Below are 25400 nucleotides of genomic sequence, written 5' to 3' on the forward strand. Positions count from 1 at the left end.
CATAGCTATAAAACTGAATTTCAAAATTTTCACATATGAAACAAGATCAGATTTCTTAGAATGCTTGAGGAACCAAATGGAAAACAGGATACATCACAAAGAAAGCATCGTGGTTTGAAATGCTGACAGTAAAACTTAGCAAGCTTTAAATTACATCCTGTAAAGCCCACACGAATGCCAGCATCTTATAATGTAGATATTAGTTCAACAAATAAGGAAAAAAAATGTATAATATACTCCCCCACCAAACCTTTGTAACAAAACGTTAAAAGCACAAGCATGACAGAATTGGAAAAGGAGTTTAAGTGGGTTAACAGGAATAGGTGACCTTACTTTAGGAAATCTTCAAAAACAACTACAATTGTTAATAATAGGGATACACAACTCTTAAGTCAAGTAAGAACTGAGAATTAGGAGGAAGTGTTCTTTCTGGAGGTTTGTTTAAAAAAAGAACAACTGAAAGCTTTCTCACATTTCCTCTTAAGTATCTCAGCCTTTCTCCAGTGGAGCTGAGAAGACCAGCAGATACTACAAACCTACAGAAACAACCTCATTATCAGTTATGCATCCCACACTGGGATAACGTGCCTCTGCAAGCCTGATTAGGTTTGAACAGCAGGTGTTTTCTATATAAAAAGACCTCTATACTTTTCAGGAATACAGTTGATCATTTCCAACACCTTTTTGGTAAGTGAGCCTCTACAGTACAATTGCCCTCAACTCAGAGACTAAAACTTCCACATTTTTCCACAAGCAGCCCATCTTAGATGTTCCAAGGCCTCGTTAGCTTCAGGTTCTCCTTCCTCTACAGTAAGTCCACAGTCTAGTCACAGTATCCCTTTGGATTAACTTACCTTGAAACTACACAAGACACTAAAAAGAGTATGGGAAGGCACCTGCTTCTATCTAGCCAGCTCACTTGCATCTTACACATGAACATAAAACTATACTTAACCCAACTCATCACTCTTCCTTTCACTGCATTCATACGGCTTTTTGTGAATTTCTTAGAGGCAAAAAGGGAAAGGAACATGGAAAAGAGGAACAACGAACTGAAAAGAGGAGAAGGTAAACACTGTGGTCTGAGGGAATTTTCCTGAGGCTTCTTCTATTCCACTAGGACACACTTCACACATCATCTCTCCATATCTGTTTTGCTATCTTAGAGGTGGACCTTTCGGAGACTAAAGCAAATACAAATTATCTGTAAAGGAACCACTGAAGCATCCATGCATATACATTGGTTTTAAGAATCATGTCAGATTCACAGAAATCCTCCTGCACATCCCAAACACATAAACCTGATTCCATCTTGAAGTATCTTTTGCTCCCATGAGTTCACCAAGTTTCAGTCACTGCGCTTGAGGGAAAAAAAGCGAAGCTTGAAGTTCTAAGCACTTAAATTGTTTTTAAAACTATGGTTTTTAGCCTTACAAAACACTTTTCTAAAAAGCAGTCTGCCCCTTTTTTTTCCTGGTTCTCTTTTTATACTGGTATTTTCCATTCCGTATTGCTTTCCTGGCTGCCAGACAGAGCTCATTAACAGTCAATGACTTTGCCCATAGAATCCAGTACAGGCCAGTGCATGACTCCTTAACGGCCGTTTCCAGAAAAACAACTTTCTGCTGACAAAATGATGTTCTAATACCCACTGATGCTGCAACAGCAAATAGGAAGGGTTTTCATTAAATTCAACAGAATTCAGACTTGAATTGAGACACATTTCTCAAAACAGTCAAAATTTTCTTGCTCTTACTTCCCTGAAAGTCATTATTACAAGTCCCCAAGGGACCTGTAGCCACATTTCTTTTGTTAAAGAAACGTTTCCAAAAATCACTGGTAAATGGATGGCATCCAGTCAACCTAAAAATCTGATCAGCTTTTTCTGCTTAGCCTGTGTATGTGTGTGTGCATGTCCCACTTACTCTTACGTGAGTACTTTCTCATGTGAATACATAAATTCTGTTCTCCCACTATGCATCTAATGTGGGATAAGAACAGATTTAGCAAAAAAAGTGCGGTGCAAAAAACGCCTTTTAACACTGTGGTGGGTTGACCTTGGCTAGACACGAGGTGCCTGCCAAGCCACTCTATCCTTCCCCTCCTCAGCAGAACAGGGAGGGAGAAAATAAGATGGAAAAAACCCAAACCTGTGAGTCAAGATAAAGGCAGTTTAATGAAGCAATAGTAAAAGTTGCATACGTGGAAGTGAAGGAAAACAAAAGATGTCATTCTCTGCTTCCCACCAGCAGGTGATGTCCAGCCACTTCCCGGGAAGCAGGGCTTCAGCATGCATAGCGGCTGCTCCAGAAGACAAATGTAGCAAATAATAAATCCCTGCCCCTGCCGCTTTCTCCTCCTTTCTCTTAGCTTTTATATCTGAGCAGATACCATATGGTATGGAATATTCCATTGGTCAATTTGGGTCAGCTGTCCTGGCTATTTCCCCTCCTAAGATCTTGCCCACCCCCAGCCTATAAGGGGGAGGGGAAGTGAGCGAGAAGCGCTGGAGAGACAGCCCTGGTGCTCTGCGAGCGCTGCTCAGCAATAGCCGGAACAATAGCGTGTTATCAACACCTTTCTAGACACCAATACAAGCACAGTACTGGGGCTCAGCCCGACCCAGTACAAATACACACAGAAAGGAAGAATTAAAAAGCTGCTGCTCTCCCCTGAAATGCAAACGCTCTTGTTTTGAGACATAATAATTTCATCCATGTTAGATAAAATACAATTTATAACGTGAACAAGCATTTATCCAAGTGGAGGCTGCTCAACTTGAAACCCAGCTAAAAAGGCAAAACTTCCCAAATCCTGAGATGGTCCTTTAATCTCTTCATTTCCAGATTTGCAAGATCCAAGATGAAAAATAATGCAAGGCATTTCCCCCAGAGTTTTTGAGACTATTAGGCATCAATATTAGCTGTATACAACCTGATTTTCAATAATATTATAAACATTGAAATTTAGTAAAATACTAGTGAGAAAAAAGACTTATCTCATTAACCCAGAACAGTATTTGCAGTACTGAAACTCGGTACGTAAACACCAGATACTTCTCTTACAACACTGCAGTCACTACAGAACTTGCAGAGGGCACACACATGCTTCACATGTGTGAACTCAGTACTCTTTTGAACAGCAAAACCAAACCAGTAACTGTTGAAGCTCTGCATATTTTGCACAAATCCTTGTAATCCCATGTTGCACAAAAGCAAGAATTACGCCAACTCCACCAAATTCTCCTCACATCTGAAAGCCCGTGTTACCTGAAAACTTCCAAAACAGGTTTGGGAGATGGGTGATAGGATTCCTAAACATTATAAACTCCCTCAAAGATCAGTCACTGTCAGGTAAGTAAGAATGCTTTTTTTTGAAGACTTGATGCAATACAGAGGCTGGCAAACTGCAGTCTCTTCAGGATGGTGGAAGTCAGTCATAGCTGCACTAGTGCATTACTATTGAAATACAATTCTACAACACGCTATCAGATCTAGTAGGCAAATTGGATGCAAAATATTTTAGACACGACTGGATTACTTGCACATTTGGAACACCGGAATAACTTCACATGGACAGATGATATTGCTTGGGCTCTGGTAAAATGATCCTTCACTTCCAGTAACAAGTAACATCGCATAACATGAGAAATTTATTTAATTAGTTATTGTTATCCAAGTGACTGCTGCCCATTAGCCAAATACAATTAAAACCTCTGCTTTTTTCAAGCTATCAACTGCTTGTCTTCCATGTAGGGGGCATCATAAAGTGACATAAAACACACCAGAACAAGGCCAGATGACAGCTCAATAGTCCTTTTTATTGAAATAGTTTTTATGACTGCAAGAGCATATCAAGCTTTTAAAAAGCACCAATAATTCTGGATAGGAAAAGACTGAAAATTACTACATAAACTGTATGGCAGGACTTGCAATATCCAAACTCTGAACTACAGCAATGTATGGTCACAAAGGAGATACCTGTTCCTGATCCTATGACATGTCTAGGCTGCTCAAGAGCGTGATTATGTCAAATAAGTATATTAAAAATCCTGCTGCTTGAGCTGACATTGTCAAAGCAAAACCATAAGTCAAGGACTAGTCTTGTCTTGCAGTTCCACCAGTCATAATGTTCTCTGAATTCTTCTAAGGATTCTACTGAAAACAAGTCGTGTCCACCAAATAACCCAGCCAATGTCTGCTTTTCAATGGAAACTGTAAACAAGACATTCCACCTGGAAAGGAATAGATCTATTATCAGAATAATCTTCTAACAGAGCATTTGGGAACCGTCAAGACTGCAGCAATCCTGTCAACCATGCAATACCAGAGGAGAGTACAGGCTTGACCAGATAACCTTCCAGTGTAGTACAATATGTTCATAACTGTAGGTGCTTCCCAATCTGACAAGCAGAAGTACATAACTGCAAGAAGACAGAAAGAGTAATAAAATGAGCACTGCTGTAGCTGGGTTTGGCATCACTGCCTCTAGTCACAAGTCTCAAACCTGTTCTGATGTAAGCTATTGCTGTCATTGAACATTTCCCAGTTCCTGTGAACTACAAATGACAATAGACCAAAAATCTGTATTTTGTAGTTACCTCAGGGCCCAGATGGACAGCAAAAAAGCAGGGGAAACATTTCAGAACTTGCTAAGAATCAGCTAATTCTCTAGATACAATGTTACACTTAAGCGTTTTACGTGACCTGTGGGCAAGACTGAAAAAGGCTGTACCATATGCAAACAGTGCTCTGACCCTTCTTGGATTATTATTTCCCACAAACCTGGGCAGATAACAACAAGGAAATAAATCAAATAGACAGACAGACTATAAAAATGAAAGTCATGAACCAAGCTTAAACCCAAAATAATGCATATGAAGCTTTATTGTCCTGAACTTCAGTGTATGCAATTGTTCGGACAGGACCAAGATACCACTTACTGCAAAGTGTTTGTAGTAAAGAGCTCTAGGCCTATATGACTTAGAACCTCTTCTATTGCAGACCAAGCAATAACAGCACTTCTTGCAACAGCCTTTCACAAGAAGGGTTCTGGTGAAGAACTGGCACAAAGATGGACAAAACAAGATTTAAATGAAAGTAACTTGGGAGACAACATCCATCTGACACTATAACCTGCTCAACCCATAATCTTAGCACAGTTCTCTAACATCTCCTTGTTAAGAGTTACATATCCAAAGAGCAGAGAATGACATCATACTGCCAGAAAATGCCAATTCTGCTGCAAGAAGAACGAAATTACGACAAATGGATGGTTCTTTCCACTGGCAGGGCTAGTAGCAACACAATTTCTAGTGATCTTGGACTACATGTATATAAATATGTATTTTCAAAATATCTCATAGTAACCCTTCAATTCTCAATGAAATAGACCACCTCAAAGAAGCTGACATTTCTTATAAAGTTAAAAGGCTAAGGCTGTTTCATAACCTAATTTCATCACTGCATTTGAAAATGAGAGCCTTCTCTAAAAATTATACCTCTAAATCTGAATTCTGGCTCCTCTTTTTTTCTCTTCACAGGCAACAGCTAACAAAATTTTCCCGTGGCATTAGCTGATGTGCTGACAAGCTGAGTAACAGAAGCAGCTCAAAGTAACATATCTCACCTTGAATTGTTCTGTATTTGAAGAATCAGAAAAAACCTGGAGAGTGAGCTGATTCTTCTCACATTTGCTAAGTAGTATGGACGAAGGAATTGTACCATTCTTAACTGAATAAGTGAGATTATGCTGATGACTACAGAACTCATTTTATTGGGGATCATGCTAAACAAAAGTAAGAGCTAATATTCAAGACATGTGAGAAGGGAGACATTGATTTCTCTACAGGAAATGAATCATCTATTTATACAAGCTTCATCATACCCAGGCAGTTCAAATATTTATCTACTGGACTGGTAGCACACTGGTGTAACAAGTCAGGCAATTATTTGTGGATACTTCCTATATATAAAAATCTACCATAAAGTCACATTGCCAAAGAACATATTTAGAATTCTATTTTTACAAAAATCCCACTGTACAGACCAGAAACTATTTATTTTACTTCTTATGGATGCCTGTTTACAAGATGACTTAGAAACAGCCATTTCTAAATATCCTTCTGTTCACCTTTTTATTCCTGAATATGCATGTTCACTGTTTAGGCACCTCTTTAATGCTAAAGGTTCTCTCCAGCATCCTCCTCACACATAATAATTTTAAGAATTTAGGGTAATGTTTAGATCCAAGTGAGATAATTATAAAAGGCAATATTGTGCCCTGAACAAGAAAATCAAGAAACACAGATCTCATTACTTCAATTTTTTTTTTTTTAAGCAGATGGCACTCAACCAGGGGAAAATGCATTTCCTGCATGTATGTTTTATCAGAGTATTTTTATATCAATTATTTTATGGAAAACAACCAATCAACTATGTAATTTGAGTAGAACCGTAAATCATATACTCTTCATTGCAATTTCTGTGTAGAGCCACTGCCTTCACATAATTAACATTATCCAGAAGAAAAAAACACTTGTATCTCACTAAAACTTGCTGTGTTTTATTACAGAAACAAGAGGCAAGTGATCACATCTTTTAGACTACTCTTTCTTACAGTCCATTTGAATTCTGGCATGCTGTGACACTCCACTGTTACAAATACCAGTCCTGAAAAATGAGTTTATGGTAACTTACCTCAGAGGTCTGCCTCTGGGCTTCTCAGCAGAAGGCTAAAGCTTCAATACTAGCATTAAAAATGTGAAATGAAAGGAAATGAAAACCAAGAATTGTTATTCCCACATATCAATCAAAGTACCAGGTTTGAATGCATATACTTTGAGGAACCACAGCTCCTCTTAAAGTAAAAAACCTGTCCAACAGTTTTATGAGTCCATGACAGCATCACTGTAAAGTTTATTTATGGGAAACTCGGAGCCTTTGCGAGAGAACAAAGTACAATATAGATTAAATATTTTAAGAGTCCAGCAAGAAAAGCCCTTCAAGCCTTTAAGAACAAAGATCGGATTACCTTTTTTTCCTATTCATTTAATGCTTTTCTTTTTTCAGTAAGGTGACAGTGTTTTCAACTAAATAGACCAAAATCAGTGGCTTGCAAGCTCCCAATGTGGCTTACGCGCTACAAAACATATGATTTCCCACACTGCTTAAGGCTAAGAAAAATCCATAAAAACACTACCCCACAATGGTCTAGCATATAATTTTGTATCTCAGTATAAACAACACTAACTTGAAACTGACAATCACAAAATTACACTTTACTATGGCACAGCTGTATTTCAAACCTTCCTGTAGGCAATCCAAGAGCTCTCCAGTCAGCTCTCACACAATTCTGTATCATAGCAGGTACTTGCATTCTGCATTCGCTGTGCCTGCCAGGCATCACACATGCTCTGTGTGTACATAGACACTGGCTCTGAACACAGGCACACAGCAAACATGCTATGCCCTGTAACCATCTCCGATTATTTTATTACACATGTGCTTATCACCTACCATGAGGACTTCATAATAACCCTACGGGATGTGAGAAACACCAGAAGCAAGATGCCACCACTGGATCTAATTTGGCTGGCTCCAACTGGTGCCTTGGACAAAGCACGGAGTGAACACATGCACCTGATCCACCTACATGATGGGAAGGATCTACAGGATACAGTCTTCTTTCAACCACATAAGAAATTAGGAAGCAAATGTTCCAAATCATTAAGACTATTAATCTTAGCCTAATTGATACAAGAATTGAAGTAACTTTGTTGTGTTTAATAGGAACTGATGCCTACAAACACTAATTCAATCATATATTTATGTTGGAAGAGCATCCTGACTTTCACTGAAAAATTAACAAAATTAATAAGGAAGGGAAAAACATATCTTACTACTTAACTTTGTCCCCAGTGGATTTCCTAAAGGAAATCATGGCAATGACAGCATCTGGTTCTAGATCATAACAGGGAGGAGGGGAAATTAAGCTCCATCCCAGCTAATACCATTAACCTATCTGTAGAGTTGAGATTTTAGTTTTATTAGCTGTAAAAGAAGGATCTTTGGTGTTGTTTGTACAGAACTGCTATTATGGCTTCCCTCTAGCCTTGAACTCTGTAGAAACATTAACACCTTGGACTTACCAGGCGGCTGTAAAAACACTGTGGTACAGCACTGCTAGCCATGGAATTCTGGCAGGTGACATTTAATAATGGCTTAGTTATTCAGCTTAGCAGAAATGGACTTTTGCTTTCAACATCTGAACTAAACTTAGTTGAACAGTCAAAAATAATGGATTTCTATAGATTAATTCCGCGATACACAGATAACACAAACATACTTTTTGGAAAAACGCTACATTCTTCCCAACACCATAACATAAAAACAAAAAGACCCTTGTCTGGTTCTCCTTGCTCCCCTACACATCCATCTTGCTTACTTTGCTGTCTTCCAGTGCTTGTTGGTGTTCTGCATGCCCTCTGAAACATCTTATCTCTACAATTATACATATATAAAGTTAAAATTTAAAATTTCAATTTAAAAAAATAAAAAATCTGGGATTAAGTTTGAGTCTAATTATTTTTTTACTAAATAAACTTTTTATGCCACCACAGAAATATCTCTAACTTGAACTTTCCGGGACATAAAACTCGCAAGAAAACAAACAGGTTTAAGTTTTGGAGGCAGGGTGATGCATATCACCTCGAGGACACTTAACGGGCTTTGAAGATAAGAGTATGGAAGCAAAAGTGAAAAGCTTTCATATTTCAACTTTTCCCTAGTGGAAGAATAAATTATGACAACACGCACGTCAGCTAAGGTTTGTTTTACATATACACAGCTGCAATGAAGAAAGCAAAACCAACCTCCCACTCCAACAGCAGCTCAGGAAGAAAAACATGTGGGTTTTTAGGGACGACGACGATTTTCTGACAGTCTCCTTCCTAAAGGGTGAGGGCACCTTTCAGAGCAGCATTGCACCGCCACAGGGATGGCCACCCGGGACGTAAACGTCGTGGCGTACAGCCTTCACTTCACTAGAAAGTGAAGTTAAACCAGAGTTTCGCTACCTGAGGGACGGCGGATCACACGACTGATTTCCTCGAGCTCCGCAGAAGTCCGTGTGCAGTCCCCCGCAGCGAGCTGCCCGTGTCGCGGCGCAGGAAGCCGGCCAGCCACCTGAGGGGGTGTTTCGCAAGAGGAGACGGTTGGGACAGCTGCCGCCCGCGGCGACAACCGCCGCCTCCAGCCCCAGCCCTGCCCTGCCTCCCAGCTGCCACCCTCCCTGCCCCAGCCCCAGCCGTCTCTCCGCCGGACGAGGCGGCCGCCTTCGCCTGCCGGAGGGGGGGGGGGCGGGGCGGGCGGCAGCCCGAAGGAAGGGCGCCCGGAAGGCATCGGCGCCCTGTACCCGAGCCGGAGGGGGCGCAAGCCCCGCGGCAAGCGGGCTGGCACACGGCCAGCACGGCCGGAGGACTTGCCCCTCAGGCACGGGAAGACGACGGGGCCCCACCAGGCGACCGGCCGCGGTCGCCAGGCCCCCGAGCGCTCTGCCTCGCCCGCGGACGACGGCCGGCCCCGCCCTGAGCAGCGGCACGCCGCGCAGCGCCACGGCACAGTACAGCACAGCGGCCGCGGTCCCCTCACCCCCCGCGGCCCGGGCCCCCGCTCACCCGCCGGGGCCGGCGCCAGCCGCGCCAAGGCTGCGGGACCCCGACGCCCGCAGCAGCCACGCCCACGCCAACCGGGCACGCCCCGCCCCGCCCCAGCCGCCGGCGATGGCGCATGCGCACACGCCCCTCCCACCCCCTCCGCGTCCTGCCGAGGCGCGGCTCGGGCCGGGCGGACAGCAATGGCTGGCGCGCGGCGCGGCGGCGGGCCCCTGGGGGGAACGGGCGGCTGTTGCCCTGGTTTCCCCCCTCACCCGGGCGGGGCTGAGGGACGGACCGGTGCCTCGCGCGGGCGGGGGGCGGTGCTGGGTGGCGAAGACTGCTGTGATGGCGGCGCTGGCGCTGGCGCGGCCCTTCTGCGGCGGCCCCACCTGCCTGGGGAGGCTGCTCCGGCGCCCGGCGGGAGGCGCGACGTGCGGCCCGTGGGGCCGGGGGCGGCCCGGTGCCCGCCGCGGGGCCGGCGAGAGCGAGGTACCCGCGCTGCCGCTCCGGGGGGTGGCGGGCGCGGGCGCGGCCGCTTCCCAGGGCGTGTGACCGGCGCTGGCCTGCCCGGGCTCCCGGCGGGGCGGCGGGGCAGCTGCAGCTGCGGGGACCCCGGCGCCGGGGGCGCGGCGAAGGGCCGGCTTCGTTTTCCAAGAGCCGGTATCCCTGTGCGCGTTTGAAAAACGCAGGTGGCTTTTTTTGCTTCTTACCCGGTGTTTGCTCCATATTTATGGCTTGCTTTCAGTCTAGTGCTCTGTTCCTGTTTTAAAACGTAAATTACTAGCCTCTGTTAAAAGAAAATAATCCTCTTGATGATGTGTTCTTTTCTTACACGGTTTAAAAAAAATAAAATTAAAAGGGCTTTATTCGGTTCAGAATCTGAAATACAACTGGTGCTACCGATGAGAAAACCTCTTTTTTTAAGTCAGAGTGACTGTTTATTAATACATATCTTATCCCATGCAGGTGCTCAGAAAAAGCCTTCAAAGGGGGCTTTTGCTTTCAACGGGGGCCTTTTTCTTTTATGAAGCTCACAAGCTGATTTCTGGCTTTGTTGAGGTTCATGCAAGCTTCAAAGGTAATATTTTCAAATTTTGAAGTACACAAGCTATTATAATGCAAAACTTAATTTTTTTAGTGCAAGAATTGCATAGGTAAATGGTGTAATGCTTTTGATTTTTTCCCTTAAGACTGCATGCAGTGTGTTTCCACGGCAGGATGCTTTTGAAAGTTAGTCTTGTAAGTTTAACAAGTGATTCGTTCCATTGTCACTGAAAGCAGATCGAGTAGCTCGTCCTGTCTAGGATATAGCACACACGAAAGGTGTATGACACCTAATATGCTGCCCAACCTTTAAATAACCTAGGCAGATAAGGTTCAGTTAGGAATGCAGATCAAACCTTAAATCAGTTTCTAGAAATCTTAGTTGAGATTTTCAATATGAACACTGTGATTCCCACGTAATCTAGCCGAGCAACACTGAGATTGTATTTCAAATAATTTTGATAAATGTTTTGTATTTTTTTTCATACTGAAAAAGGGGAAGTAAAGCCTTGCTTTACCTACCAGAAAAGAGAACAAGTGGTAAAATGTACTTTTCAAGATCTGAATAAAGATAGTCTCACTACTGGAAGAAAAGTAACACTATCTTAAAAGAGGATATTGTTTCAGACTCAGAACTCGTTTATTGCGTGGTACATAAGGGGTTTTGAGAGTAAACCTAACTGAATGGAGAATAAGCTTAACTGAAATGTTTGCGTACTGTGCAGATTAGATAGTAGTCAGTTCACATAACTTGTTCCGCTGTATCTCAGAGAGGAACATCTTAGATGTTTATGCTTACAGAAATAAAAATTGAGGCAATAGACTTTTGAACAGATAAGGACCTGTTTAATTTGCTGTAACAGAAGGAGCTTCAGTGAATAGGTTTAAGATAGTGACCCAATATGCTAATAAGAAAATTGCCCATGAGGAACATAAGTAACACTACATAGTTTCCTCTGGTCTTTTTTAGTGCATTCACTTGAATCTGGCATTTACATAGCCAAGAAAAACAATGTTAATGGGCTTTCCATGCAAGACAATTAGTAGATATGGTGAAAATAAGAGTAAAAAAGAAATGAGTGAAAAATACTCTTAAAGAAATGAAAGTCTAGTAATTTACATAGAACACCTGGTGGGAAGTATGTTCAGAAGATTGAGTTCTGAGCATTTAGTCATTAGCTGTGTTAGTAGTGTTCAGGTGGTCTCAACAAGCAAACATAACGTTTCGCTGAAAATAATACTGAAGATGGACCAGGAGGATAAGTTTGGAAACTAAAATCCAAAGTCTATGTAGACCGTTATCTTATGTTTGAAATAGTTGATAGATGGCAAGGTTAAAAATTATCCAGAATGCTCTCCTGATCTTCAGTGATTTATATCCTAGGATCTTTTTAAGCTGAAGAAGAGGGGTTTGTGTTTAGTAGCCTTTAGTGTGTTTTTTTTCTTCTATAAGTAAAACTGTGCTGCTGTGAAACTGACTATCATATTCAGTAGATAACTTGAAAAAAGAAAGCACATAAACACGATTAATTTTTATGAAGTTGGGGGTGGGGGTTAGAGCTTATGTTTTGACTTAAAAGTTGGATCTTGGACCTAGGTACCAAAGAGACAATAAGCACAGCTGAAAGTTCTGTAAGAGATTGCACAAAGCTTTTGACTTAAAAGGTAATTTTTTTATTGTTTAATGTTGGCAGAAGAGTAAACTCAGAGTATGATCTTCTCCTGTACGGTTATATACTTTAATAGAATTATCTACCTGCTTCCCTTTGTGTATTTTTCCTCCTAATTCTATCTGTTCTCATGATAGAATCTTGCATTGTGTGGTGTTTGATATTTCCGTTTCTGGAATGCTATTTTACATACCGTATACATATTTCTTTATATATTATTATACTCAACCAGCTGTAGAAATCATACTCCCCATCTGTTGTGTTTAAAAATTTTTGAAGTATCTTAAAGAACGATGGGTACTTACTTAGTTCATAAAATGATAGTCCAGAAAGCCAATTCTGATTTTCAAAGTTATTTTTCGTTTTAGTATCTTGAAGTCAGAGAGGTTTCAGTAGATTAACTGTATTTTTTGGAGTCGTGTTTCTGAAAATCAAGGACTTTAGTTAGAAAACCTTTGAGCGAAGTTTCATTTTTGGCTTGGCAACTAAGATAGGCACTCAATCTGCAGTCATATACTGGTGAAATCGTGGAACCATATTGAGAATGAAGAATACTTTTTTTTTTCATTTTTATTAATTTTAAATTCTGTACATATACTAATGAAGGGATTTTGTTACTTTCAGATCTCTGCTGCACTTGCCCTCATGGTCATATTTGTAATTTATATTTTTTTTACTTTTCTGCCATTTTCACAAAGAAGCAAACAACTTGCTTCTAGTAGTCTGATACATTGAGAAAGACACTTTTGAATGTTAAATCTGTTAAACATCCAAAGGTCTGTTGCTGTTTTGTAGTCTCATGAGAGACACGTGTATTTAGCATTGTTTGTCTTCCTAGCTGTTCATTGCAAATGTAGCTTATTCAATCCTGCTGTGCATGTAAGTTGTAATTAGATGGCCTAAAAAGGAACTACGTTGTTCTGTGTGTTTCAGCTAGGTTGTCTTGCTCAAAAATTGATTTTGCTATAACAGCCTAATTACATGTCATTTGTTCTTACCATTTTAATCCCTTCTTAAGTGGAAGAAGTTATAGAGCAAGCAGACTACCTGTATGGGAGTGGAGAAACTGAAAAGCTGTATCGGTTGCTGATTCAGCATAAAAATAGGTACTTGACTGCATTGAGACATTACTGTGACTTTTCTGTGCTCTTCTGTTGTCAATTTTTCAACTAATGTGCTCATTGTGGTATGATAGAGAACCCTGCTTTTACCCTTATGTAAGTAGGAAAGAAGGGCTTTTGATCTTTTTCCTCCAAATGGAAAAGTGAACCAAGAAAGGACTGGTTGCTGTAGAAGGAGAAGGTTAGCACTCAAGTTTCTCAGTTCTGCAAAGGAGGTTTTTTTGCTTGTTTGTTTTCTTACTTTAGGAATCCTTTAAAATATAATGCAAAAAATTACAATGTGTCTACGCTTTACTAAATGATCAAAATACCTAGAATTCAGGTACTGAAAATTTTTGGAAGTTACTGTTTCATTTCCTTTTCATTGCTGACCAGTGGTTCTTTCTGTTTTCATTTGTCTCATGTTAGGATTTGAGTCTGGAAAAAAAAAAGCTCTTTACTCATGTAGTTATGTCCCAACAGCACAAAACGTTATCGATAAGTGAACTGGGACAAGCTGTTTAAGGAATAAGCAGAAAATCCATTGCAGACTGAAGAGTCCATTCCTTTGGAGGAGACAAGGTGTCTCACTCCTAGAACATTTCTGGAGGAAATTAACTGTTCAGTTGTTTTCAGGGTTTTGGGATTTTCCCTCCCTTGTTCTTCCCAGGGGCCCAAGTGTAAAGCCTGGGAAGTTAAATGAAGGCCCTAGCCTGTAAAGGGACACAACGTCATAGGCAAGGTGTAAGCTTGCTACTAGCTGTATAGCAATACTAATTATTCTGCAAGCAGTAATGACTTCAGTAGCAGTACTAATGTTTTTGTGACTTGGCTGAAAAATGAGTCTGCTAGTTTTGTGTTACAGTGTTAACTAGAGCAGGAGTGTTGCACTCTGAGCAGTGACTTACATTGTGAGTTTAGCAGTAACTCATGTATGCTTTTTAATATTTTTAGTTTCTGGTAGTTTTGAGTTCAGTATTCCTTTGCTGGGGGTGGGGAGCAGGACTTCTATAGCGGGATAGCCAGAACTTCTGAAAGACTTTCTAAACTTAAATTTAATATTAAAGTCTCTATTAAAATAGTGAGCCAAAATTAAAATGGTAGTTAGCGAAAGTGCAAGCCAGTGTTTCAAAACAATATGTTAAAATAATAAAGCTTAAAATTGCTTATCTTTAGCTATAATATACCATACACCATTTGAGGTAGTGATATAAATAAATATATAAATGTACAGCTTTATGTGGTGGTGATGTGGCTAATCTATGTTTTTTTCACTGTTGTTCTGGGAAGAATTTAATTATTTAGATAGGATTATAGGGAAAAATATGCATAATGTTTTAAACATTCTTAGTAAACATGAACATCAAATCAGTGGAATGCTGGGAAAAAATACTCTCTAGCTAAGTACAAAGTAGTCCCTTGTTTTCCTTCTGGTGTTTTGACTGGTACTGTTGGGTTTTTTTAAATCTGCATCTTTTTTTAGAAAACAAAGTCCTTTCCTAGAGATACGTTTGCTTCATAGACCTGAATTGCAGAACAAAGGTATTGTCAGACAGTCTAATGGAGGGCTTTCATTTGTGGTTACCTTGGGGTTGTATATAGCATAGAATGACAGATACTGTGTTGTCTAATCACCCACTTGAGATACCTGTTGAAAGACTGGTTTAAGACCTGTGCTTGTTTTGTTTCCATTATTGCTTTAAAATGTTAGTGTTTCTGTTCATAACTAGTGATGATGCAGAGTTGTTGTGGCGGCTGGCGCGGGCATCACGGGATCTAGCTCAGCTTAGTAGTACTTCTGCAGAGGAGAAAAGACAACTGGCGTATGAAGCCCTTGAGTGTGCAAAAAAGGCACTTGAAAAAAATGAATCAAATTTTGCAGCGCACAAGGTGAGCCAAGCAAAATAACTTAACTGAAATCTTGTTCTTTAATTTCTGCCAGTAGAAACTGGAACAAATGTCATTGTGCCGATTCAGCAAACTTTAGCATAATTTAACTTTTCAGTTGAGAATGAGAGAGACTTCTAATATTCCCTAACTTTTTTGGAAGATCAGAGTTCAGACTTTTGCAGCTAAATTTCCTCTATACGGGAAACAGGCACTGGTTAAATGTGCGCAGGACCATGGAAAGAGGTGACTGATCAGGTTGATTACAGTTGGTGTAATCAATCACCTCATCCTTCTCTGATGTAGCCTTAAACATGTTGTACATGCCTCACATCCAGCACGCTGTTTCTGTGCACAATAGTAGCTCTACAATTTCACTGGAAATATTTCAGGCTCTGCCTTTATCCTGCTTTTTTTGGTTGTTTTTTTGGTTTTTTTGGGGTTTTTGTGTGTGTGTGTGTGTGTGTGTGTGCTGTTTCTCTCACAGGCAGAGAGGTGACAAAGGACATTGATTCCCTTATGCATGCAGACCAGCAGGTTGCTCTGATGCTGTCTGACCTATTCGTAACAAGTATTTCTTGCTATTTGTCATTAGTGGTGGCAGCAGCTGTTATGGTTTTGATTTATTTTTTAAAAAAGAACACTATTAATAGCTATAGTGCTGTATTAAATGTTTTATTTTTGTTCTTGGAATTACAGTGGTATGGAATTTGCCTCAGTGATGTTGGAGATTTTGAAGGAATCAAGACTAAAATTGGAAATGCCATTGTTATCAAAGAGCACTTCCAGGTAGTGTAAACAGTCTTTTGCATATGACGGCATTAATGCATCCAGTAGGTAGACTGTGTGACAGTTGTGAACTATTTTTTGGTGAAAACTTGCAAGTGTACTTCCGTTCATATATCCTGGTGACACTTATTTTTGCGTTACTGTGACAGTCCTTAATGCCCCAGCAACAAGGAGTACAAATAATCTGCTGTAAACTAAGTCCCTATAGAAGGGAGCCTTGAAATGGCTGAAGTGCTTGTGACACCTCTTAAGACTAGATAAAATGTAACTGTGCTGTTGAGAAATGGATGTGTGGCTGTCCTTTTAACTGTGGATTGTATAGCAGTAAAGGATGAATGCTGGAGGAGATAAAAGGACTACTAATTTTATATCACCAGAAATTATACCAAAATGTGAACACGCCAAGTCTTATGTGAAACACTTAATGACCTACTAAACGGAAGTGCTTACAATTCTTTCCATGTGTTCAGTTTTTTGGAGGTGAGCCGATTTAGTTGTGCACAGAATAAATACCGTATCACCTTGAAATTCTACACACTGTTAATCTGGTTTAATTAACAGTAGGATAACAACTCTACTTTTTAAATGTATTTTAATCCAAATGTGGCAGAAAACCTTCTTATATTTTGTGTTTTCCCTCCGCCCCCTCATTAGAGAGCCATTGAGCTGAATCCAAAAGATGCTACAACAATTCATCTTATAGGCATTTGGTAAGTTGTATTTTCAAACAAAAGTTAGCATGTGGCAAAGAAAAAATGCCAGAATATTAGTTGTCTTATATGAATTGCAGAAATGTTTGGAATAATTCAGTGGTTTGTACTTAGTTGATGCAGACATGAAAACCTATTGGATGGATATAGGGTGTCATGCCTTGAAAAAGTCTGGCCGTTAATTCTTATGCAGTTCAAAAAGATGAAAATGAATTGTTTATTCAATTTATTTGTTTTACTGTATGGAACTGTTAAAAATTCATTTTGCAGACATAAGTATTTTCCCACAGCAGACATCAGAGTACTACTCATTTTGTTCTACTGGTGTGAATAGAGACAAAACTCTGCAATTTACACTGAATGTCAGTGATGGCTGCAACTTCATGCAATCTGTGTTAAGTGAAAAGCCATCAAAAGTGAGATGTGTTCCTAAAATACTTCATTATCTGTCATTATACTGTATTTCAAAAATTATATTTAAATAAAGGCAGCTTATAAATGCATATGTATTAACAAAAATGTGGGAAATTTAATTTACTGCTCAATGGTATTGGTACTAAGAATCACTGTTACATAGCAGGCAAAGGGAGTGGAAATACAACTTTCCATACAACGAGGGCATTCTGTGGAAGCAGTGTGGTTAAAAGCAGTATCTTTTACGTGTTAGTGAGAGACTCTAGATAGTATTTCTGGTTATTGGTCTGAAAGATACCAAAGCTGCTACTTCGTTTTACTGGAAATCTCTACTGTAAGATTGAAAGATAGAAAATAAATAAAGCCAATGTATTTGTAGCTTAAGAAAAACAATATTAAAAACCACAGCCACCTTCTGTGTTTTCTCCTGGACTCTTGAGTGTCAAAGTAAACTCCAATCTACTGCTCCGGAGTTATTAGTTTATAGACTTAATTTTTCAGCATCCACCACTCATTCCCACATGACCTAACAACTGCAATAGTCCATTTTCCTATACAGAAGTGTATGCTACCAACTGAATGAGCCTCAAGGTCAGTTTTGAGATAGAAAGCTTGTTCAGGAAGGTACTTAAGACGTTGTTCCTAAGGAAAATTAGAAAAGTTAATCAGAAATGTGAAATTATTACTGCTTTTGCCACCAAAATATCTCCATATTGTCTATTTAAATATACTTCTTATTGAATCCCAGTGTGTCTGCATCTGAAACTGGGATTTGGTATCAGCCAGTTCTTGAGTATTTTTCTCCTTTCTCTTTCTAGTCTGTCCTGGATTGAACCTCTTTTATTGGCATGATCATATGGCACATCTGATGGCAAAATTTCAACTCACAATCTGTATTCCATGCCTTCTTGCCCTCCTCTGAACACCTCCATATTTGCATTTAATAATTTTTCATCTCCTCTAGAGTGCTCTATTTTACGCAGTGAATAATATTTTTATACTCATTGTGGGAGGGTAATAAAGTGAATAGCATTTAACATTTACACTCAAAATGTTCTACGTATTTTAAATACTTAACATGTTTAATCCTTTCAGCATCTCTTAAGACAGGTGACTGATTACCTTTGTTATTTAGTAGACAGGAAAACAGCGTAGTATGGCCTAGCCCAGAACACCATAGTTTGATTCTTGGGTTTTATCTTCATTCTTCTAGATCAGAGTCTTTCTGGCATATACTGCAGGTCTGCTTTACGTTAATAATTAAGAAAAACAAGGTAGTGTTGAGGTAAGGCAGTGAAATTACTTAGTTGTGCCTTGTTTTTGCAAATGTATTAGAACAATACCAAATACACATAAATTGTTAACATAATTTAAGCTCAAAAGCTGTCTTATGGTTAATACTTGTCTCCAGTTTCGTCTGATGTAACAGCAGTTCCCAGTAAAAGACACACCATAATTTCCTTAGCAGAGCTACGCTGCAACTTCAGATGTCTTGCTGTTTTGTTGTACAGTTGTAAGAACTTGCTTATAGAACTTGCAGTGTGGCTGAAGCTGTTGTGACTCTTGGAAACAACTAGGATGTCCAAGATACGAGAATGTTACTTGAAAACAAGAGAAAAATGTGAAGGTTATATACAACCATTTCCTTTTGCTCCAGGTGTTACTCCTTTGCTGAAATGCCATGGTACCAAAGAAAAATAGCTGCAACACTATTTGCCACACCGCCAACCTCCACATTTCAAGAGGTACAACATGAAAATGTTTCATAGATTATTGTTCCCCCCTCACAGAGCTGATGACAGACTTTTACTAACTTTCCTGACAAAGCTGACCTCTGCTTATGCAATAAGTGTGGACTTGTGAGTTTACAACTGCCATTAATAAAGTAAAAATATATAACAGGAGAGTGAGGGCTATCTAAACCCATAAAAATCTTTAATTTTTTCAGCTGTAGCACACACAGAATAGTGAAAATAATTTCCAAACTACATGAAAATAACAAGTTATATGTAACTTAGTTTGTATTTACTATTATGATCTATTGCAGACAATTGTACTAGTTCCAGTGCTGATGATTTATATGGTAGTGCCATACCATGCACTATAGAATTTTTCCTTTTATATTACGTGCGAAAAGCAGCATCTTGCTTTGTTACTTACCATGAACAAATACCTTCTCATCCCCTGGCTACATACAGTGTGGTTTTTTCAGTTGAAAGTATTTTTGTTTCTCTCTGCTATGAAAATTCCTGCTGTCATACACCCTGTCTGGATGTGTATCTTCTAGGGTATCTAACAGTATGCATCTTATTTGAACACTTGTGCATACATAGAAGCTTGAAAATTAAACTGGTTATGGGAAAGTTTGCTGCAGCTATTACTGGTTAATGTAAACAAAGACTATAACTGGCCCACTGTTTTGTTGTTTCAAGGTGGGGGGTGGGCAGGAGTCACTAGGAAGTAATTGTGGAAGGCTGCTTGCTGTTGCGCAGAAAGAAGTTTGAGCTCTGATTGAAAATGAGATAAAACTTTTTAATGGAATGTCAAGCTTGTATGTTTTGCTGTATTCTTGCAAAAGCAATTTTCAAAGTCAGACACCATTTTAAATACTGCAGAATCATGCCATTCCAGTATCGAGTTCTGTACCACTTAAAGTGGCTGAAGAAGCAAACTTGCCCCAGAACCTGTAGGTGACCCATACTGGTAAGACTTCTGCAATTTCAGTGCAGTTTCTTTTGTAGTTATGTCCACACTTTAAGATCTCTGACAGTATTTTCCCTCTACCTAGTAACGTCAGGAAAAGGTAGGAATGGACTGAAATTTCTGATGTGTATGATGGGATACAAGTTGAAAAACACTTGTGGATTTCATAAAGATTTATCCTCATGGAAGAGGATACAAACCGGTGCTCTGTAGGAACCAATTCTCCCTGAAATATGTCAACATTAATGACCCGAATCATAAAATTTGTATCTATTACGTTTATACATCTATTAAATTCATACATGAGAAATGGCTGGGGGAAAAATGCAGATATGCAAGAAGATATGCAGGATGGTAGAAATAAAATCCAAGATTATCTTAACAAGGTGAAGACTGGAAAAACAGTCCAGTTTGCTAGGGACAAATACAAGGTACTGTACTTACAGAGGAAGTGGCGTGGGAATAGTTGGATGAGTATTAGTTCTGTTGAAGATGTCAGATCTGATTGTACATTTGAATAAGAACCGTCAGTACCATACTGGATTAATAAAAATAAGGTCATGGACAGGAAATCCATCTTCAGCTGGGTTCAGCATGCGCGTAAGGCTTTTGTTTGACTACTGTGTTCAGTTTATTCTCCATTCTAAAGACAACTTCTATCTTTTGCAGGCTCTTCGTTACTTCCACATGGCAGAGGAAGGTAATACTTCTAGCTTTTGGGGCAGAATAGTATCTTTTATGAACGATGACTTGCAACAAACCTCTAGCTTTCCCTACAGCCTGTTGTGCTAGTCAGCACAGGAGACTGTTATATTGGAGTTAACATCTGTTACATTAGAGTTAACTCAAAGTACTTGAACACACTTACAGTCATAACTCGGAGAGTAACGGGGGGGGGGGGGGGGGGTGTCAGAATAAGCATTAAAGTGAAATTTGTACCTTCATTGATAACTATTCTTCCCCAAGGCATTCAACTGGAATGCAGGGGGAAGCAGCAAGCAAAGTAGGGAATTTTAAGTCAATTCTTCTAAATCCTCTTGAAGGTCAAAAATCCTCTGTATTCTAAATAGAACAACAGAGAAAGCACATTTTTTTTTTTTCGGAAGCTATTTAGATCAGAGTGCCAATCTATCTGGCAGTAAAACTCTCCACATGTAAAAGAAAATATGGACCTATTATTTCTCCAAGAGTGAAGCCAGAAGCAAAACCGATCAGCTGAAAGATGAAGGAAGACAAAGGGAGACAGTGTTCTATGGAAGATTTGTATGTAGCTGTATCAGTGAAATTAAAAGGAAAAGTTCATAGTGTATCAATTGACCCTGGGTGTCAAGTAATGCAGCTGTGAACTGGAACAGTAGACTTCATCTCAGAATCTGCTTGCAAAACACCTCTGGATGTTTTGAATCCTGACCTTCGATCCAGCAGCAGAGAAAGCTTGTGCTATAAGTATGAACAGCAGACAAGACTAGTCTTTAATGACGACTGATAGCCAAAGCATGCTTTATAGAAGCATCTTCTTAAATCTCTCCTTGAAAAAAGTTAAATGTGGGTAAAAACAGTTTAAAGTTTTCTTCCTGTGCAGCAAGAGCTAAGGTAGTACCTGTATGCGTGTGGTCTGAAGCTAGGAAATGTGCCCTTTATTTCCTTGCCTATACTTGCTAAGCTGGTTGTGTTGCCTGTTGCAGCTACGAGGTCCAGAAAAGCACGGCATATGCAAAGCAAAACTGTTGGCATGTTAAGCTCATTGCTTTGCTCTTTGTGAGGAATCTAGTTTCATTTAGTATATTAACAAGCTGCTAACAAATGTAACTGCATATGAGACCGAAATCTAGCAAATAAAAGTTTTATATTGGCTTCCTACTGATCCAAAGCCAAAATACCATTCATCTTTTCCAAAATAAGTATCAAATGGCTTTGACAGTATGCTGCTCATTCTCATTTTAAAGCTTTCTTCCTGCCTCTATACAGCTGACCCAAATTTCTACAGCAAGAACTTGCTCTTTTTGGGGAAGACATACTTGAAGTTAAACAACAAAAAGATGGCTCTTCTGTGGTTAAGCAAAGCGAAGGAGTATCCTGCACATACAGAAGAGGACAAACAGGTAGGAAGTTAAGAACTGCAATAGTACAATCGTATATTGTAATCAATGTGTATGACATCATGGCAATGGCATTTTTTATAAAGTTAACTCAGAGTAAATTGTAGTTCAGCACCTATAATCCAGGATCACGCCCAGACACCAAAAAATGTGTACTATATTGGTAACTGCCTCTGAACACAAGGGTTGGAAATAACTGTTTATTATAAAGAGCTGTTATTCTTCTTCATGATGTATTTGTAGCTCTAACAACTCACCCTTAGCTGGTGTTGGAAGTTAAGGCAGGCATCTGAGCTAACCTGCGCCATTGTGAGCACAGAGTCGCTTTCGTGTGCCTAAGAATGGAAAGGTAGAAATTGTATTTTGGAGGAGCTAAAACCCACGTTGAAGGGGAGGAAAAAAGCATGGATGTATCAAACACTTGTTGGATCTGTAAAAGTTAACATTGCAGTCCTTTCCAGTCCCAATGCTTGGTGACAGGAGGCACTCAATTACTCTTTTGAACTGCTCAGAAGGATCCTGTTTGGATGGGTAGGCATCTGCTTCCTGCCTAAAAGCATATACAGAGTACTTCCAGGAAGGGTAATCCACGAGGCTCGTTCAGACCTAATACTGCATTCGGTATAAACCGCAGCAATTGCAGTTATCTTTCATAAACCATCCTGTTAGCATCAAGACTAACGAAGCCTCATTTCCCATTGATTTTTCTTATGTTTGATTGACCTCTTAATTCATTTAGCATTAAGCTGCAGTATGAGATGCTGTAACTGTTACAGAAAACATCCAAATGTGCTGTGACATGTCAGAACGTACTAATTGTAAGAAATACTTCTGTAGGATTTTGTACTTAACATCTCAGAAAAAAACCACTACTGAGGTTTCCCTGTGTAGATTCCGTAGTAAGGCTTGAACTGTTTCTCCCAAACGTGAGCTCCTTCAGTAACATCTTTCAGTAGAAATACGAGTTAGGGTTCCGTTCCTCCTCTGCTTTGCAAAATGTATGGGAATTTAATAGCCTAAAGGAGTAGTGGTCTCAGGTATGTATGGAATTGGTCAGTTCTGACAGTCCCTAGTAGCTGGAGGCACATGAGAATAGTGATCACAAAAGTTTGCCTTTCTTTAGAAACCACACAAAAGGAGTCAGTAGTGATTTCTGTGCAGTAGTCAAGTTGTTAAACCGCTTTGCTGCAGCTGTGCTTGGCCTCCTGCTACAAATGTCTATTTCCTCATCTCCTAGAAGGGTGCAGAGCTGCTGAGCTGAGAGGTGGTTTTCTCTGCATTTTCTGGATGACTGTAAAATGCAAGATTCACTGTGAACTGGACTTGGTAGACCAGTAAGAAGGAAACTGGCCTGCGCAAAGAGATTGCCTCTGCCACATGCAGAGACATGAATTTCAGGCACGAGTAGGTTTTCTGAACATCTGTTACCTCTGAGTGTCTGCAGTATCTGGCTCGTGTTGTCTGCACTGCTTGCCCTGTCAGGACCAGAAGTTTGTTGGGGTTTTGTTGCTTGGTTTTTTAATGTAGATGTTAGAGCTCATATTAAAATCTTAATAGATTTTACCCAGACTCCCTAAGTAAAAGGAGTCCCAGAAACAGTCTTCTCGCGCTTCCTTAGCTGCTGTCCAGACTTTTGAAAACCCTAGGTTGGTCGGTTATGGTCAAATCCAGGACGATTTACCACATGCTACTATTGGACTACAGCAGATCAAGAGCTAATCCTCTGTATTCAGCACAAATAAACTTATACATATAGTAAGTGAATTACACTGAAGGCACTGGCTGAAGTGGTTCTACTCCTGTTTGTGTGTCGAGTGTTGAGCATCTTGACTACAGAACAAAAACGGCTGGTCTTAGGAGGTGTCTGAACTTACAGAACTGTGGTGAAACATCTGGGTGCTTGCATGGCAAGTTCTGCTAGAAGAGCCTGTAACTACCTGGCACTGTTTTGTTACGAGTGTATTTATTTATTTGTTTCAGGTACAGAAAGAAGCTTTGGAGTTGCTTAATTCTATGTAACAAGAAACAAGATCATGGGAATTCAGTGCCTCAGGTTTGAGCAGAGTAGGAAGGAGACCCCAAATACTACTTTGGTTTTATTGAAGCTGTTAATAAAAGTATACCCTAAGCCTGCCATCTCTATCTCGTTTCAATGAAACTGTCAACTGGAAGATCTATTTCATTATGTGATTCTGTCTGTTGATTAACCTGGGAATAAAGGGCTTCATGGACAAGCAGGGTATATATATTGGAAGGGAAAGGTTGCACAGGCTTTAAGTCTTTACACTATTCAGCTACCACTTATGTATGAGGAATAGTAAGAAACATGAGTAGCATAACTTCAAAGAAAGGAGGTACAGGGCCATGACATAATTATAAACCTGGATTTTTTTCTATGTATTTTTTTCTAGAGTGTCCTCTTCCTGTGGGTTCAACAGCCTTGGAGAGTAGTATATTTAGTACATTATTAGATTAAGGTTATTAGATCTTATGAAGGCTGCACAAGGAATCTAAATTCCAGCACACATAAATGCTGGTGTTGGACTTTGTGAAGAGTGCTGTCATTTAAAAACAGAAAAGTGAAGTTGGGGACACCTAAGAAAAACCTTTTTATGGGTAAATATCAGCACATACAATGAGAAGTTTTCTGTGGCACACAAATTCTTACTTGCATATTTAGAGTCCTTGAATTCTGAGGAATTAGTGGCCACACAATCTTTGCTGGACATAGGGGCTCCTTCCCCTAGACTATGATGACAGGAGAAATGCACTCTCCCAGTACATTACAAGGGAGCTACAGTTTGGAAGCACACAGTTTTCTGATCAAAGCGATAAAGTGAAACTTTCTTCTTGTTCTTGCTACTATTTTAGCAGGAGCTTCCACCAGAAAAAGAAATTAACTTAAGGTAAACATCCAGCATTGAAAATATTTAGACTTTTCAAACAATATAGTCTGACTAAGCAATAGAAAAGGAGGACTAAAAACCAAAAATGGTAGGCAATCAAATACATGTGGTCTTGCCAGTAGAAAGTTAAACAATCTAAAACAAATCAGCTATAAATACCTAGCGTTTGCTTGAATAGAAAAGGATACTGCAATCTGTAAGACTGAGAAGGGCATAAATTGTTCAGACTAACCAATCAAACTTGTGCCAAGTCAGTAGTAAAAATCCACAGCTGAGAATCTAGAGCTTTAATTCTAGTCTCAGATCCCAAAACTAGTTAAAAGATGGTATTCTCTGCTATGGTACAGTAATTCTTACTTTTCTATTGGTAGAGCATCAAAATAAAGTCTTTGGGATGTCAGAGTCCCAGGGTGGATGACATGT

The 25400-nt window shown here is 39.8% G+C and overlaps 2 protein-coding genes across 6 annotated transcripts in view; one reads left to right on the top strand and one right to left on the bottom strand.

Annotated features, from left to right (window-relative positions):
* The window catches only part of CPNE3 (copine 3), a 34299-nt gene extending 24513 nt beyond the window's left edge, over nt 1–9786 (bottom strand). Inside the window, exons 1-3 of one of the 5 annotated variants that reach the window (XM_055703577.1) lie at nt 9677–9786; nt 9077–9185; nt 8873–8950 (exon numbers count right to left, since the gene is read on the bottom strand). The gene's annotated coding sequence lies outside the window, so the exon portion shown is untranslated. Of the gene's footprint in view, nt 1–8872; nt 8951–9062; nt 9263–9676 lie in introns of those variants that run through there. The other 4 variants (XM_055703578.1, XM_055703576.1, XM_055703579.1 and 1 more) reach the window with 4 other exon arrangements.
* Nucleotides 9787–9861: 75 nt separating this feature from the next.
* RMDN1 (regulator of microtubule dynamics 1) lies at nt 9862–24207 on the top strand. Its single transcript, XM_055703580.1, has 10 exons — nt 9862–10144; nt 10622–10733; nt 13388–13475; nt 15200–15359; nt 16056–16145; nt 16800–16855; nt 18927–19014; nt 20642–20672; nt 21941–22074; nt 24052–24207. Exons 1-10 carry the CDS (start codon nt 10001–10003, stop codon nt 24088–24090), a joined length of 942 nt encoding a protein of 313 aa, XP_055559555.1. The 5' UTR covers nt 9862–10000; the 3' UTR covers nt 24091–24207.
* Nucleotides 24208–25400: the final 1193 nt, after the last annotated feature.

The sequence above is a fragment of the Falco cherrug genome, chromosome 3, assembly GCF_023634085.1.
Source record: "Falco cherrug isolate bFalChe1 chromosome 3, bFalChe1.pri, whole genome shotgun sequence".
In the NCBI taxonomy this organism is placed as follows: Eukaryota; Metazoa; Chordata; class Aves; order Falconiformes; family Falconidae; genus Falco; species Falco cherrug.